The 19,061-nt window shown below is 33.8% G+C and overlaps 1 protein-coding gene across 1 annotated transcript; it reads left to right on the top strand.

Moving 5' to 3' along the window:
* The first annotated feature begins 380 nt into the window (after positions 1-380).
* On the top strand, positions 381-18,090 carry LOC147063613 (uncharacterized). Its single transcript, XM_085959429.1, has 10 exons — positions 381-462; positions 559-893; positions 4,852-5,111; positions 7,035-7,242; positions 10,744-10,931; positions 12,976-13,120; positions 14,745-14,936; positions 16,831-17,030; positions 17,301-17,465; positions 17,931-18,090. Exons 1-10 carry the CDS (start codon positions 381-383, stop codon positions 18,088-18,090), a joined length of 1,935 nt encoding a protein of 644 aa, XP_085815555.1.
* Positions 18,091-19,061: the final 971 nt, after the last annotated feature.

The raw sequence follows: 19,061 nt of genomic DNA on the forward strand, positions 1-19,061 counted from the left end.
TTTGTACATATTTACTTTGCAAGTAAGACACTTTACCACTGTCCAATTATTATCAATGTAATCGAAATATAAAAGTATATAAAAAATACACATGTAATATTATTTAACATTACATTCCGATATTTGTCACGTGCGCATCATTCATTCTTATTTCTTGAGGCCATACAATTATTTTGTAACAATAAACATTAATTGAAATTGTTTTGCATTCCTGTCAATAGGATTCAGTTTACGATTGACTTTCGCCGTGTGGATATCGAGTAAACCTTTACATCGTAAAAAATATTAGTAATGTTTACTTTGTTGATTTAATTTAAATATTTAGTAATGTGTGTGTTCTAAATTCAAATAAAATTCAGCCTAAATAATCATCTTTCAAAATGGCGGCTGTTCTTTTTGTTGTGACAGTTCCGAAAGAAGATTATGAACAGGAACTAAAACGAACTAGGGAATTGTCAGGAAGTCCACTATCTGGTGGAAAACCAACGTCGTTTGACGTTGAAAGTGAGATTTCTATAATATCCAGATCGGAACTTGATTTAACGTGTTCAAATCAAGGAAAAAACGCTTTGGAAAAAAAGTTTTACGTTGATTCGTCGATTCAAATTTCACCAATAAAAAAATCAGAAATAAACGATGTAAGCGTTGGAGATAGTACAGAGAACAATGGATGCAGTATTGACAATTATTGCAATGGTTCTAATAGTTTTGTTGTGTCGAAGAGTGATACAGTTTTGAAGACGCAGTTTGGGAAAGTTTTTGAAAGGTCTATGGGAGGAACTGAAACATGCCACTCCTTGAGAAAGTCTAATGATGGATTGAACCACTCCAGCGAAGCCGGTGGGAGTAGAACCCCTCCTTTGGGTAGTCCAAATGATGTTCCTATGGAAAAGGTGAATACTTTTGAATAATTTACATGGGGAAGTATAATACGTACATAATATTATATAAATGCATTTTCTTTTATATACTATTTATACGTTTGACTGAATTTAAAACATTTTTTTGTTTTACTAATAATCAAAGACAAAGTCTCAAATGATTCAAAAGGTAAATCCATTAGAATTTAAATTTAAATTCCATCAAGTACCTTCGGTCGATAGTATTAATATTGTAAATTTAAGTGTTTCATTAGGTAATGAAATTCATTTTAATGAATTTATTGAAATAAAAAGTTCATTTAAATAAATCACTACAACTCAGTAAACACCGCAAAACTGCGTCCATATACCCAAAATAATATCAAAGACATGACATGTAATGAATTGAAATGTTTAAAAAAATATGATCAAATACAAAACACTTTATCCAGTTAAAAAATATATTATCTGAGTCGATTAAAATTGAAAAACATATCAAAACCTAAAATAACTTACTTATTCCTGGATTATGGTAGGCTATTAGGTTTTTGTTTATTTTTTAAATTAGTATGTCAACAAAAGTTACGATAAACTGTATATTTAACAAAATTACATATTACATGACGTAATTCCTTTAACATTTATGTACTTATATAATTTTAAAACACATTAGATATATCATACCTACTGCAATATATATATAAATATATTTTAAATACGACGCCCGACTGGACTTGAACCTGTAACCTATGTATTCGCGCCAATGGTGTCGGTTAGTAATTGGAACACTTTAAAACACAAAAAACAAATAACCAGACATAACGCAATCTGACAAGCATTTCATGTAAAAACTACTGGTTAATTTTGCCGTCATTAGATAGGATGGTCATAACTTAATTAGTAAAGCACATTGGCGCGAATTCAGTGGTTACAGGTTCAAATCCCGTCAGCCGTCGTATTTTTTTAAAAAGATATTTTCTAGTAGGCATAATTATAATATCTGAGGTGTTTTAAAATTATGTATGTTCAATACAAAGAATGTTGCTTTCTCAAATCTTGTGAATAATTATTCGTTGAATAAAATAAATAGTTTATTAATTCCTTTACGTAAGGAGGTTTTGACTTTCATAATAATATTATAGTTATTCGATTAATCTTCAATTTCTTGATTTTAGTTTAAGTATAAGGTTTTAGATGTTGTAAGTAATCACATTTATAATAATATGCGGCTGAAATTTTTCTATCGCGTAATGTTGCTAGTATGTGGGAACATGCTATTCACACATTTGATTTTTTTTTGGAAGGGAGTTCTTTGAAATAGCATACTTAAATTATTTAGTATTTATATAAATAAATATATACATCATAATTTAGTAAAACTGTTGATGAAAAAAATATGGTATAAATCTATAAATATAAGTAAGTAATAAATAAATTGACTATGCTATTTCAAAAAACACTTTTGTTATTTCAAATGTGAGTTAGAATTGTTCTGCATTCAGCTGACGATCTGAACTTGGATTAAGGGCGGACGTGCTCAGCGTGGGTAAAAATGCTTTTTTTCAAAAATAATTTCAAAAAAATAATAAAAAAATAACACGCGCGTTAACGTCATGATCTTACTCCCTACTTCAATTTTAGTCTGTCAATTTATGGCTACGGCCGTATGTTGTAGCTTAACCACTGGGGGATAACAAAAGAAATTGCGTATTTCAAAAAAACACTACCTTATTCTTAGGTCAATAATTATTATAAATCAATCATTATTCGTAAGATGTTTATCAAACTTGAATGGTCAAAAACATAGCTTATAATGAATATCTTTAGAATTATCTTCACATGTGTTAATCTTGCCAATTTTTTGAATAATAAAATGCCTAATTCTTGTCAAATTTGGGATCACAGAGATTATCAATATAATTTTTTATCGTAAATATTTTACTAAAATTATCTCGTCATAAATTATACTAATGGTTTTATAAATGCGTTTAAAAATTAATCAACGTAAAAAATCTTAACACCACTGCACAGTTATGTACCGAAATATGACTATATTCTAAAACATTAGAGCGAGAGGTTTAAAAGAATACTATTTTATGTAATAAAAATACTTTATGCAGTCATGAAATGTTTAAAATAAATATAAATATAAAATATAAATATAAAAGCTTCAAAATTATATAAATAGATTATCGACAACGTTAAAGGTATGTCCAGGATCATGCTTTGAAAATATAACAAAAGCTCCATTTTGACCTACGCTGAGCATGTCCCCCCTTAAGGATACAATATTCAAGAATTTTACCATCACTTTATAACTTTTTTATCACTTTATTACCGGTACCTACCTCCATAAATACATATTCGAATATTCGTAAAAGCAGGTATCATACGGAGGATTGGTTTGACCATTACGATTAAAAATGAGAATCGCAAAGTAGAATGGATTTTCCCAAATAGTATATCATTATCGGATGATGGCTATTACTGACATTGTAATATTTAACATTTTTTAATAATAATCAGAAGAAGTATGATTTTTGGCAGTAGGTAGTTATTGAACAAACACAATGTGATAGAAAAGTGCTCAAAGAGGAAAAGTGTCAGGCCATCTTACTTGTTGTAATTATTGTAGGTAGGTGCTAATTATTAGTTTTGGGTTAATCTTGTTTGTGGATTGAAATGTACTCATATATAATATGTACCTATAATAAGAGTATTCTGGATAGCAAAGATTTATCAAATCAAATCAAATTTATTTATTTTACATAATATAATGAACATAACATATTATAAATTCAAAGCGTTCACGACATGACATAAAATAATGTTAATAATTTTTAAAAATAAAAATACAGAGAATAAGTAATAAAATAAGAAATAAAATAAGAAAATAAATAAAATAAGTAACAAAATAAAAGTAGATGGAAGCACACAGAGTGAACTTTGATAGACCCTATCTTAAAAACTTATAAAACAACGTCCACCTAAATTCACCCTCACGTAAGTGGAATATATCAATATCCGAAGCGATTTCATTAAACATGGTTACTGCCCTCCCAATTGACATTACTAATGGCAGGTTGGTTCTGCACCGTGGGAGAACAAACAACGGATGTCACCGATTCCTAAGGTAATTATCAGAGACACACAAGCCAACACCACCAAGAATGGTAGAGTTCACATTTACGCCGCGTATAAGTCTGAAAAAATATGTAGCTAAATAAAGATCCCTTCTAAATTTTAAGCTACAGTATGTATAATATCCTATAATATCATAGCCACGGATAATATCCATACAGCCGAAAGTAAAGAAGTCTTAAAAATTTTTTTGGACTCTCTCCACTATAAGGCCGTACTTCAACTGATGCGGCGCCCAAACGATAGACCCACTAAGGAGTTATAGAGAATTTTTAGTACCGTAACGTCCGAAAAGACCCTGGAAGTACGCAAGACAAAGCCCAACATCTTTAGCGCCTTTTTACATGACCACTAAACGTCAGTTTACCGTCAAACGTAATTCCAAGATCTCTTACAGATGATATTCGCGAGAGAACTCTGCCATGCATCGAGTACTGGAAAAACAATACTCGTGAGGCTTTAGTAAACGATAAAACATTGCATTTACTCCAATTGTTATAACACGAAGAAGAGAGACTAATACTTCACACATTTCTGATAACTTATGGAAATTAAAAATAGAATTTTTACGTAAAAGGCGGGACAGAATGTAAAAAAATAAATGTAAGTAACTGACTATGCAACTAATACCCTCAAGTGAGTGAAGGTATTGTATTTTATTTAAATATTTTAGGTATGTACATATATCATTATTGAAACATACTGAAAAATGTATCTGAATTAAAAACATCCCTGTTCTTTTTATCAAATGTAAATTTAATCCACAGCCATCGTAATATGGGCACTGAGTATTTGTATGCTAAAATATTCCACAAATGATAATACAATAAAGTGTGATCATACAATATAGGTTCTCCGTGATGTCCTCTCCAGTCTCCGCATCACAGATGCTGTGTGGAGCGGCGAAGGATCCCAAGGGTCTCACCTTCAGGCGTCGTTCGGCGTCCGAGGCGCAGCGCACTGCGAGAAAGCCCTACGCGCATTACGAGGTGCCGGTCTGGGCTCGAAGCCAGCTACTTCACTCGGAGTGCTCCCTTGCGCGCTGCATTACAGGCCTCCCGAGCCTCCAAAGAGGGGCAGGACGAGGCAGCAGAAAAAGAGAGGGGAAAAGTGAGAATATTTATTTGTCAGGAATTGAGAATTATTAAGGCTATACTTCAGTTGAGGCATGGTCTAAAAAGATCGTGGCTAGGCGATGCGCGGATTATGCAAATGACGCGTGCCGAACGAAATATAATTTGTCATAAAAATCCAACATGCGTATATTAAATGTTATGTTTATTGTTATATTACTAATAATAATAGTATATTCATTGACATGTTTTCTTTTTTAAGTACATGACTGTGAAAAATTTCGTCGCACCTACTGTTGAAAATTATTTGCCGTTTCACTGAAGTACGCTCTTAATGTTATTTAAAATACAATTACTTATTTTCAAGAACCATTTATATATTTTTACATAACGTGGGTGGGTGATTGGAGAGATTGGTCGTTATCGATTATTGTCGTTCTGTAAATCTTAGCCCAGTCGCACATTGAAAATCGTCTCGACTGGGATACATCTAGCCATAAATTAAAACTGGGTAAAAAATTGCAACTTTCTTCAGCGCGCATAGGCGAGGCTATGCTGGTACAGTGACGTCTGTGACCAGCCAAAATAATTTGCGAAGTGCTGGGATTATACCTACGCCGTATGTAGTTATGAAAGGAGATAACCGCTTTGCCCCCAGACCTGGTGACTTCCTGGCAGGCTCTTTGAGCTTGGTCTTGTGACCCGTTCAACATGTCCATGTGGTGGAGATATACAGGATGCAAACCACATCCTCTGGGAATGTCCTAAAATGTGTATGGAAAGGGAAGAGCTGCTCAAGTCGGTTCAACTAGCTGTTGGGCCCATCGGACCGTCCGACCTGATCGCCACAAAGGCCAATTTTATTGCATTTAGAAAATTTGCGGCATCATACTGCCAACGTGAAGATCTCTTTACTTAGAATGTTCGGCAGTTTTGTATTAGCTTTAATTTGTTACTTACTACAATCTTTATATTGCCTCTACGTGCTCATCTCTCCCATGGGCACTCTTAACTTAAAGTAATGTAAATTCAGTCAGATTACATTTTTGAGTGCATGGTGACCTTAGTCTTTGACTGCTCTGCTCTGAATAGTACTGCTCCTGAGACATTCCTAGTCATCAAATAATGATGCTTCAGATCCAAACATAGGATCCCGTGATACACTCGATTAAGACCGGGTGTGGTGAGGGGCGAGTGTGGTTTGGTGGGGCCATGAAACTGCTGAACTTTAAATTACCTTTTAATTACCACATTTAAAAAGCACGTTAATTATATCTAATGGCCAAGTACTCCAAACGCGCCAGCCGCGGTGTTAGTACCTACTAAATGAGTTAACTTCAATGCGCCCCATGTCAGATGAAATTTGTTGCATGCGACACCATCTGTTTCTTTCAAAGTAAAGTGTCGCATTCCAGCAGTATGCGGAGCTCTATTCGGTTACATGTATTTTGTAAACACCAACAAAATCACATCGACATATTCGAAGTCGAGACGAGCTTAGATGTGAGGCCCGAATCAGTATCAGTAAATTTTAGAAATTATTAAATGGAGATGTTTCTAAGAAAAATCATGTAACTTTAATTTGTTGTGAATGCATGGCAAACAATTATTATATTTAAATAAGAAATCACAAAATATAGCTAAAACCTTAAATCAGTAAAAACAAATTGCTGGGGCTAGATAAAAATGCCTTCCGGTACCTTCGGTAACATTTATACAAACATGAAACAAATTTCATTATAATATATTATTATGATTATTAATTTAGAATATTTAGTTAGACGAAAAATCACAAATATTGCCGACTTACTAAATATAAATTTATATGGATATATTCAACCATACCTATGGAATTCTCTTTCTATGAAATCGCGATCAAGTTTTGAAAGATAAAAAAATCATGATTCGATTCACAGTCCAAGCGTAGTTAATTGCTTTAAATTACTTTCTTCATTTCCAGCATAAAAGATTCCGCTTGGAGCACATTCGTCAGATCTGTGAGGTCACGCCAGACGGTCGCCCAGGTAGCCGAGCAGGTCCGCGCTGGTGCAGCCCTTACCTTCGACTTCATATTCCTCCTTATGGTGGCTGCGCTGACTGCCGCCATTGGCCTGGTTGAGAACAGCACTGTCTTTCTCGTGGCCAGCATGCTTATTTCACCACTCATGGTAACATCACAATAATTATTTTGACTATGTTCTTACTTACCATATTTTGTGTGTGTCTTATTCTCATGGGCATATTGTATTTTTCTCTAAGATCGTTCGGGATTTTATAGTAGCCTTTGATATAAATAATATTATGTAGTTATTACTTTTTGTCTGTTTTTCGTGTTCTTCTATCCCAAGGGTACTTACTAATAACTTAAAGTCATGTAAATTCAGCTAAATAACGGTTGAGTGTGTGGTGACTTCAGTCTTGGGTAACTACCCCGGAGACATTCCCAGGCATAATTCAATTCAATTTATTTATTTTACATATTGTGAACATTACAAATTATAAGTTTAAGACGTTCACAACATGACATGAAACAGTAATGTAAAGAAGTAAAAAAAGAAAAGTAATAAAAGGGATAAAATGGAAATATAAAAAGAGAACATAATATAAACATACAAACGCAGTGAAAATACAATTATACATCTATAGTAGTTCAAAGAAGTACCTACACCGAGTTTGCTAAGGAGACCCTATTTTAAGAATTTATAATAATATAGCGTTCACCTACTCGCCCTCACGCAAGTGGAATATATCAACACCTTGGGAGAATATATAACTGATGCTCCCTATTTCTAAGATAGTTATCAGGGACACACAGCGTCGCTGTAGGATTGGTTTCCCGAATAGACCAAATGTTCAGGAGACGAAAAACAAATTTCATAATCCTATATTTAAATACATGGAGATATTTAAATATGAATGATCTATTCATTGCCATTACAAAGTAATTTAAAGATAGGGATGGTTCTCGTCCAATTAGATACAAAAAAACTATTCTGCATTAAGAGGTCGATTTCGACAAAAACGGATATTCGGGAAACCAATCCTATAGCGACGACAGGTAAACACTGCCCAGAATGGCAGAGTTCTCATTTATACCTCGTATAAGTCGAAAAAAATACGTTAGCTAAATAAAAATCTCTTCTAAATTGCAGACTGCAGTATGTAAGCATACCATAAATAAACAATATGTCTTTGTACCCAGAGTAATGGACTAAATTAATATGTTCAGCAAGTGGCTAATATCTGTTTCTCGTTTTTTTAAGGAACCTTTTCGTAAGATGGAAAACATCCACATCGGATTATAGAACAAATTAAAAAAAATGAACTCGACGCTACAGAATCCATGCTGTAGTAATTTCCCTAACATGTTTATGTCGTAGACCCCAGATTACAATCCTTGGTCTGGTAAATACACGTATTGCTTTTCAGTGAGTGTTTGGGAGTCACAGTATGGACCTAATAGGTTGAGCAAGTGGCTGACATCCATTTCTTGTAAAAACAAAATCTGTTGATACAAAACTTCACTCTGTGGATGCCCATTATGATCTTATTAGGATCGGACATCGGAAATTATATAAAATATTATACATATTATGAGTAAAATGTAACATGCTTAGTGGTGTGTTTTGTAACAATGTAAATATTATTGAAGTGATTACTGATTAGGTATCTACATATTTAATTGTCAAATTAGATGTCATGCCCACACCATAGATGGCTACACTGTCATCCGTGTGTTATTAAAAATAATAAGCCCATAGAAAAATTATTTCCGATGACTCAGTTACATCAGAGATATAATGTTAATTTAATGATGGTTACATCACATTGATAGCAAAATCACTCATTGTATTAATGTATATCTTAAATCTCTCGAAACAGTAGGTAAATAAATATGTATAAGAATTCAAGGATTTTAATAATTTTCCATAATGATTATTGTATAGGTATTAATGTTGAATTATCATTATCGTCTAGCTTCACAACCCAGGGTGAGTCCTAGACTCCAACCGCTAATATTATAATTTAAATGTATTATTGTTAAATTAATTACTACAAAATTAACAGAATAATCATCATCATCAGCCGGGGTCAATCCACTGCTGGATGAAGGCCTCCCCAAGCTTCTTCAAACTCTCTCGATCCTGTGTCGTTCGCTGCCACGTATTTCCGCCGAACTTTACCAGTTCATCAATCCAGCGGCTTTTAGGGCGACCCTGTGGCCGTTTTGTGCCCCTTGGGTACCACTGGATGACGGCATTTGTCCAGCGGCCGTCCTTTCGGCGAGCAATGTGCCCTGCTCATCTCCATTTCAGCTGTTTCGCAACGTCTATTACATCGCGTACTCCTGTCTGCTTCCTAACCCATTCGGTCCTTTCGCGTGATGCCTAATGCCGGGTCCACATTGGCAACATGTCGCGCGACAACCTCGTTAAATTTTACGATAAGTATGATAATTATCGTAAAATTCAATGAGGTTGTCGCGCGACATGTTGCCAGTGTGGACCCGGCATAACATACACCTCTCCACGCCTCCCCGTGCGACTCTTATCCTTTGGACATCTGTCGTGTTGTGGTGCCTTAAACTAAAAAAAAAACAGAATAATAATTGGGAAATGATAAGCGTTTCTGCGTAGCATCATAATATAACTATACAACGACAATATCTTGGACACATTATGAAAGAATAAATTTTCTTAATTCACTAGCTCATTACGCAAGGAAAGTAACTATAAACGTTGCACATGAAAACGCCACATTTTGTGACTTATGATTCTTATGGATCTCTGTGACTGCCACAGCCTTGGTAGTCACTTCGTAAACACGAATATCATTGTCGCTTTCTCTCCACGGTTCTAAATTGTTTAAAAGCGAATATATATATTATATTATAGTATAGTATTATATATAGATACTCTCATGTTCCAGTCATAGGACATTCATTTTGGCAAGTGACATGCTATTAAAATTTGACTATAAGTGATGATTAATTAAAGTATCCCTACTTAAGAAAAATAACCTAAATGCATTTCAAAGGTAAAAAAATACAAACCGAGCCATATGTCTCGAAATATTGAATTTAGGATCCACATTTCGCATACACATATATGTATAAGTATATTAGACTGTATCAGAGTCTATCGAATCTTCTACTAACACATCCAAATAATGGTTTCGGATAGTCCATAAAAATCACCTACTTTATGGAATAAATCCAGTCATATTGTGTTCAAAGACTACGCCTACCTTTGCGCATATTATTGTCTATGATTATGTAATTTTAGAATATGGTTGATTCCCGGTTGGGCATCGCTTCATTTAGTAAAATATCTATTTTAGTGAATTTTGGCTTTTTTGTGAAATATTGTGTTACAAGAAAGTAATAATATACACTATTTTTATTTTATGTTCAGAAATTTGTATCAGTAAAATACTGATGATTAAAATATATAATTCAAAGACCCATAAATATGGCTATCCTAGGTTTTTTTCAGTTACCTACCACAGTCTTTATTTATTCTACACGCACCCTTTGCTACTGCTGTTCAGTTTTAAAAGACGATAATGGGATGATCGCTCAGATGCATAAGAAGTATATTCATTTATTTGGCTTTAGAACTTTTTTGAATTTGTACCGGTTTGATAATAATTATAATGTTTTTTTTAAGGGACCTATAATGGCTGGGACCTTCGGTACTGCTATCAGGGATCGAGATCTGCAAAGGATGGGTGTGATCCACGAGCTGTTTGGACTATTTCTGGCGCTGGTCGTCGGGTTTGTGTTCGGGCTCATCATTTGCACCATAGACGAGCAATATGGTGACGGTGAATGGCCGACATATGAGATTACTTCGAGGTAAACTGTATGAGTACAAATGTGCCCAACTACACTAGCTATAGATCTTTTACTTTACGAAAATGCATCACCATTCTATTAAACAGGGAATGGGACGACAAGCCTCCGGACAATTGGACGCCGCACTGTCGTAGACACGTGTAGACGAGGTATTTTAATCAGTTTCTATCAACTACTTAGTAGTTTGAGTTCATTTTACTCTTAAAATAATGTATTCTTTATCGCGGATTGAGAATTACCATGCCTAAGGCTTTATATTAAATAAAAAACTATTTTTTCGTTGGAACTTAAACATATGCACGATTAAATCATTGTTTACGTCTGCATATTTACATTCTTACCAACTATTAAATCATAATATAATCATTGAAGTATAAATAATAATATTGAATATTTTTTTTAAAGTACCTATAAGTACCTAACGTCTATTTATTTTCGAATTCCGTGGCGTCCAGTTGTCCGATGCCAAATCATCCTAGACCCATTAAACAGGGTACGCACTACGCACTAGCGAAATCGAATGAAAAATGATTTCTAATTTATTATTTTGCTCATGCGGTTGGTAGGACGAGGACGCGCCTTTGTGATTTAAATCAATTATACTATACTGTTAATTTTATGATTTTCAAAATACAAGCTGAAAAATGGTGGAAATTGATGCATCCGTATTAGAGTACAGCACGTATTCGTTAAAGGTGATTATATTATTGAGAAGTATATTAATATACTGTTTGTATAAGATTACTGGACAATAATAATTGTTACTAAAATATACAGAAACTACAAGCGCCGTACTGTGTGAAATATTAGTATTAAAAAAATAATATAGTCTAGTCATAGTGCGTAGAGCAGGCGGCGTTGAATGGATTTAATACAAAGCAGATTCGAACCCGCGGTTTGCCAAAAATATATGAGTATTTGATGCAGTGAAAGGACTTCGTGGGTTTAGAAAATTGCTAACAACTAGGGAATCCAATCCCGAGCCAAAATTCTGATCCAGGGATTTCGGGATTACAATTTGACAATCCCGGGACTGGTCCCGGGATTGGCATTTTTTTCCATTGTTAATATAAAAATTTTATATTTACAAATAACATTGATAAAATCGGTCAAAAATAAATCTAGTATAATTTATACTATTTTTGACTTTATAACATTTATTGTTAATATTGTATACGTTCAATCTTGGAAATACATAAGTTTAATGGAGTAAATAATATTGTAATATAAACAATAATGTGAATTTAATATGATATTGCTGTTTCTGATAGTAAAGACTTAATGAAAAGGTTAGTGAGATTTCAAATAGTAAAGCAAATCATGGTGTACTTATGGCCTTTCCGCTTCATAAATCTAATTAGTCAGCCAAATATGAAACTGCCGTAAAACGTATGAGATCGTGGTGGAATTGCTTTGTTAATAGTAGTGCTAAGCATTGTTTTTTTTCCAATCTTTCTATTTTTTAATATTAATACTTTCGACCGAAGGTACTTGAATCCATTAGAATTTATAATTTTTATTAATTTATGTGAAAAAATAGAATGAATCGGCAACTTAAACATGGATATAAATCAAACTTCATTCAAACTCAGTTTATTTCTAATGTAGTTATTCGTTATTTAAAAGTATTTTTTTCTGTTATATTTTTGTTTTTATTTTATATTCCATAAAAATTAATAAAAAGATCAATCCCGAAAGTTTCGGGATTATGTTTATCAATCCCGGGATTCATAGGTATCGAAAATAACTCAGGATCCCGGGATTGGAATCCCTACTAACAACCATTTATCGTCTATTAATATAACTTTAAATTTGTGGATGCCAATATTATGCTCAGCTTAGTAACGACCATGGAATAATTAAAATTTGCTTTTACCGTTAGATGAATATTATTATTTACAGAAAAGATGACAACATTCTAAGGTGGTCACGATCCTCAGCCACGAGGAAACGACCAAGAAGAAGACATGTCTACCTTGGTATTCTGCCTGGATAATTCAGGATATACAAACGGAATCAACGTGTACTTTTTTATTATTTTCAGGTGTGATCTACGGTCATTGTGGGTTGGAGCGCTAGTGGCCGTTCCCTCAGGAGCTGCTGTAGCCATCGCCGTCCTTGCAGATAACACTGCTTCGCTTGTCGGTGTTGCCATATCTGCCTCGCTTCTACCACCTGCTGTCAATGCGGTCAGTATTAACAATTAATATTAAAACTGACCGCATTATATTTTCATTTTAGATATACTTTTTGGTAAGTTATACATGACATTAATTTTTAAATTGGAAGCCCATGAAATACCAAGATGGCGACAAAACATCACATTGTGTATTATTAAGTATAATATGACAAAATTGTATACTTACCTTATTAAATTAATTTATTATTTTACAAGTAATTTTCCGTTAATAATTCGTTTTTAATATAGGCTATTACAGTCGACTAATAAATTGTTGGGTAAAATTTTAAATTGTAATCGATTTTTCTTTAGTTTTAATTAATAAAAAAATATACCTACTTATATAAGTGTATATATATATTCTTTTTAAAACTACAACAGGCCAAGAGGCCCAATGACAGTAGTGTAGTGAAACAGTAGTGTATTTAGTAATATAAGTATAAACACCCAGGCTTTGAGAAAAGCAAATAAATATATTGTGACCTCACCGCGATCAAAACTGGAGCTCCCGGATGAAAGGACAGCGCCTTACGCACTGCACCACGAGAGAATGATATTGTGGCTAAAGAATATTCAAACAATGTTCTCAACTATCCGACCATGTCCAATCCTAATAAGATCATTATATAAATGTTTCCACAGAGTGGAGATTTGTATTAACAGATTTTGTTTTTTCGAGAAATGGATGTCTGCCACTTGCTCAACCTATCAGGTATATACCCTGACTCGAACACAAATTGAAGAACAATAATGTGTGTATTTGCCAGATCCAGAATTTGAACCCGGGACCCACGATGCTATAGGCCAAGGGTCGGCAAATTCTTGGACCAAAAAAGCCAAATATGAGTATCACAACGGTTAAAAAAAATTTCGAGAGCCATACATATATTTTTATAAATATGATTTATTTCAGTGAATGCTATTGTTTATTTATCAAGTGAAGAAGATTTTGCGGATAAAACTAACGCAAATATAAGTTTTTTTATTGTTGAAATTATAAATATAATTTTTACAGAAAATGAGTTGAAAACAATTTTCCTTCCTTGCATTTCTTTGGAGAGTGTCTATATGTTTGGTATGTAACTTGTAGTTTTCAATTTTAGGCGCGACTCCAAATTCTCATCGTTTATTTGGTTTCCCTAAATGCTATTTATATTGTTCATATTTGAAAATGATTGTTCACATACATATTATATAGACTCGAATATGAGTTTGGAAAGCTATACCATGTACGAAAAATCGTAGTATCTACCTGATTATATAGATCTTTTAGAGCGCTCCGCTGTGTTGTGAAATTAAATTGCATTTTTCTCTCTCCATATCCTCAATTTTGGTGGCAAGACCTACAAATTTGGAGCTTTGCTTGTTAAATCCACCAAAAAAATTCTATTTCGAAAGTGCTCGTCAATATGAAATGGAGAAAAATTTATTTTGTTGACTTTTGCAATGGACGGATTTAAAACGACAAAAATTATACTTTTTTTGTAAAAAATGTGAATTTGGCAAAGAGCCGCACGCCAATACCCAAAGAGCCGCATGTGGCTCGCGAGCCGCGGTTTTCCGACCCCTGCTATAGGCCAACGCTTGAACCGCGCGGTAATTATTATTAACGATTGATACAATTATTTTTTCAGGGTCTCTTATGGGCTATGGCGTTAATACATCTGATATTCCTGAACGATGAAACGAGATTCACAAATATAGTTAAAACTAAGGATTACTCCGATAATCCGGTGATCGAGCTGGCCGTCAATGCGAGTATCAGCCTCTGCTTGACTCTTGTGAACATAATCTGCATTTATTTTGCCGGAATCTTGGTATACATGGTAATAATTGTTTATTACTTTTTTATTTTTTTTTTTTTGATTTGGACTACCATCTCATATACCTAGATCTTGGTCGTCTGATAAGGTAGTATCATAATTCATAGCATTGCTAGTAGCCATGCTACTAGGACCCAGGGCTGCGCCAAGGGTGGTTGCCGCCCGGATGCCTAATCAAAATGGTCACCCCCTAAATATAAAAATCTTTTTTAATGGAAATATACAAGAAATAAAAATAAATCATTATTTTATTATCAAAATATTATGACAAAATTATGTTGTCGATTATAAATATTATTAGCAAAAATTGCGCCGAAGGGATTTTTTTTGCTATCCATTAAACAAATTCAGTAATATTACGAGTATCTTACATAATAATATTATAGCTTAATGATTTGGTTAATATCCTGGATATGTTCAAATACATTTTGATATTGACATTACGATAGGATACTGAACCATTTTATGAAGATAGAATAATTTTTCGAATATTTTTTTATACATTTTTAATGCATGTCATTAGTAATTATAGATCGGAGATCTTGAACTCATAAATAGGATTATTAATATGTGTTTATGTTTAAATACTCGTATATCATGCGTTAATTCTTCGATTTACCACCATTTGATAACTATTAGCCTTCGATAGTATACAGTTGTTAATACACGTAGGTACTTAATATATATCAACAATAGATTTAGTGTACGTACTAGAATTGAATATATTATATTTTTAATATTTTTTTTGTTTACCATGTCCGATATAATAAGATCATATGGGCCACCACATAGTGGAGGTTTGTATTAGCAGATTTAGATTTTACGAGAAATGGATGCCAGCCACTTGCTCAACCTATTAGGTCCATACTCTGACTCATACACAAATTGAAAAACAATAATAATTATGTACTTGTCAGACCCAGGATTGGAACCTAGGACCCACGATGCTGTCGGCCGACGCTTAAGCCGCGCGGCCATCGTGGATGTTATTTCATTATATTAGGTATTATAACATGTATTTTCTGTGCGTTTTGCTGCCACTTTGACCCTGCCTCCTGGATACCTCCAACACCCCCGCCTGGCGCGCCCATGCTAGGAGTTTAGGTATTAATTGTGATCATACCGAACGTTGATTCGATAAAAAATAAAAAAGATTGTTCATTTCACACATTTTACAACGTTTTTATTAGGTAGTATTCTTGTTTGTCCGTTGGTTGTTTATCCAGTACAAATCTTGCAATCGATTTTTAACTAACTTCTCGACTAGCTAGACATTTGAAACTTTTAGAATATATCAGAACACGATGCCAATGCATTCTTTTAATAATTTTAGCCATCTTTAAGTAGAATTGAATTCATTTTCAGTTAATTCTGTTTTGTATGAAAAGTTATTTTGGAAGAAATCCGGTTAGAAAATTGGTTGCTAGGGGTCTGGGGTTCTAGCAACTAAATTATTAATATATACGTGCGTTACTATGGAAATCAATATGAAATTTCAGTATTATTTCTATCAAGTACACATTTTTTTGATCGTTTAAGCTAGTCAAGTCAAGTTTATATGATTCAACAGAAAATTTAAAAACGTTGTATTTAAAAAGTTCTTTTTATCTTATAATTCTTTCTATTATTTTTTATAAACATCGATGTTTTTTTTTTAAATTGAAGTAGGTACTATTATAGAATATATACCATCATAAATCGTACAGTGTTCGAATTTAGAACTGAGCTCATCACAGTATTTAAAGAATTGAATGATAAATATCAAATGTTAGCATGTGGCGCCCTCACTCAACTTATATCTCCTGTGAAGTGCATTCCGACGTTTGCATCGTATACTTCTACTTTATGGAAATAAGTATTATATGATGGCTAACAATAATTTAATCTATTGTCATAGGTGAAAGAAGTAGCTCCTGTAAATTCCAAGGATGATCAGTTCTGGAAACACGACATAAAGGCGGCACGAGACTTCAATAAGACCATTCAAGGAGATGCGAAGGCACAGACACCGACCAAGGTCACTGCGAAAGACATTGGCACCACAAACTCCAGTTTTGAAGAAGCCATGGAACATGCTGCAGCTTGGGCTACATTTAGGTTAGAACTACATACAGTATATTATCATAAATTAAATTTGTATAAATTATATAATAAAGTAAATTTGATCTTGTCACGAAATTAAATACTATAACATATCGACCACCATTCTAATGTGAATCACTGCTGTATGTGTGAGGTATAGGTAAAAATGTACCAGAATAGGTTTTGTCTTCCCAGAAATAATTTTAAAATATTTATAAATAGTAAATGAATGTACTAATTATTTTACTGAAGTCTTTTCGATAATCGGTTTTTGTATCTGTCCAGATATAACTTGGACCAGCGTGACGTGGTCGACAGATTCCGTTTAGGCAGCGGCTATCACATGACGTGGTCTCCGGCAGCCTCCATCAATCGAAGACCTTCCGCTTATGAACTCCAGGGCAGGTATCGACGCTTCAACGATGACCCCACTCTTAGAAGACCCCGATTGTGAGTGGATACTTAATAATTCCTTTATGGTGCTGTATCTATTTTGTTGTCTGCTACCTTGACGAAGCATAAATACTGTCGAACAAGAACTTATTGTCCACGTGTTAAAACTGTGAACTAACAATCCCCTCCAGTGCAGCTAATCACATTTCCGTTTTCAAATGAGGAACGCCCTCAAATTTATTATTTCAATTTACGCTCCCGTAGTGTACGTATCTGTAAATTTTACAATTTGAATTTTTTATAATTAAAATATGTCTAAAACGATCAGGAGTGATGTTAGAATTATTATTAGTAAACTTTTGGCTTATTGCGAAAAAGAAAACATCTCAAGGGAGAGCCAATACATTAATTAACCACACCTTTAGCACGTGTTGCCGCCATTATAGGTAGGTACGTCACTAGAAGTCTTCTACATGCGATCACAGCGACTTTCTCTTATCGACGATTTCTTTTTATTTATAGGAGTTTCCCTATCAATCACCTCCCAGGCTACAACAGGCTGCAGGAGGATTCCATGTCCAGCCAACCGGAGGACTATCCAGAACGTCCGAAGATTGGTAGAAGCAGTACCAAGGCCAAGCTCGGAATCATGCCTATTGATAACATACATTTTGATGTTTAGAACATTTAATATTTGTTTAATTTTTATTGCATGCATACAATGTTGCATGATACATTATTTAGATATATGCACGTATACCTATTTAAGTGTGTATTAAAAGACATGTTATATATTTTGAAAGTATACAAACAATCTAGATAGCTAAAGAAGTGTACACAAAACAATAAATGCATTACCTATTTGGATTTACATAATATTTATGCTTATTCAATGTCTCAGGTAGGTACTCAGTTAATTGATAATCACCTGTTTGTTAGCTAACCAATAACTAATGATCTCTGTCACTGTCCTCAAAGCAGAGAGTTATCAGGGTCAAATTATTTTATTTTTTATGGTATTTTCAATGTTAGTATATTATATTAGTAACACCTTGCAATTAAAAATAGACACAAGGCATAATAATATCATCAGTTTGGATCTATCCACTGTTTTATGAATTCCTCTCCAAGCTGATTCTATTCGGTAAATATTATATACTGGATATACACTTTGTTTGCTAGGGATAATGGGATATCACTTGACACCCAGGTATTTGAAGACATTATTCAGGTGACCCAAAGTATATGTACCAAAGATTTCTTCCAAATACAGCCATTCGTAGTTTTCTTATAATGGCATATTTCATTTTGACGTAAGTACTATTTTGGTATACCCACGACGGCCGCTCGGCTTAAGCGTCGGTCTATAGCGTCGTGGGTCCCAGGTTCGAATCCTGGTTCTGACAAGTACACATGTTGTTTTTCAATTTGTGTATGAGTCAGAGTATGGACCTCATACGTTGAGCAAATGGCGTAAAAACAAAAATCTCTGTGGAGGCCCATATGATCTTATTAGGATCGGACATGGTCGGACTGTTTTGGAATGCAAAAATCAACCCAACTTGCATTATCCTGAGAGTTAGAATGACACAATAGTGCAGTATTCACAGAGTTCCTTTTTGTATCATTAGCTCATTTCCATACATTTAGACT

Source organism: Rhyacophila brunnea, unplaced genomic scaffold (genome assembly GCF_057557595.1).
Source record: "Rhyacophila brunnea isolate RB1 unplaced genomic scaffold, BYU_Rbru_1.0 scaffold_9, whole genome shotgun sequence".
Lineage (NCBI taxonomy): Eukaryota > Metazoa > Arthropoda > Insecta > Trichoptera > Rhyacophilidae > Rhyacophila > Rhyacophila brunnea.

Coding starts and splice junctions, on each gene's coding strand:
- LOC147063613 (XM_085959429.1), top strand. CDS start 381: ATGGCGGCTGTTCTTTTTGTTGTGACAGTTCCGAAAGAAGATTATGAA. Junction 463..558: donor AACTAGGGAATTGTCAGGAA/GTCCACTATCTG, acceptor GTTCAAATCAAG/GAAAAAACGCTTTGGAAAAA. Junction 894..4,851: donor ATGATGTTCCTATGGAAAAG/GTGAATACTTTT, acceptor CATACAATATAG/GTTCTCCGTGATGTCCTCTC.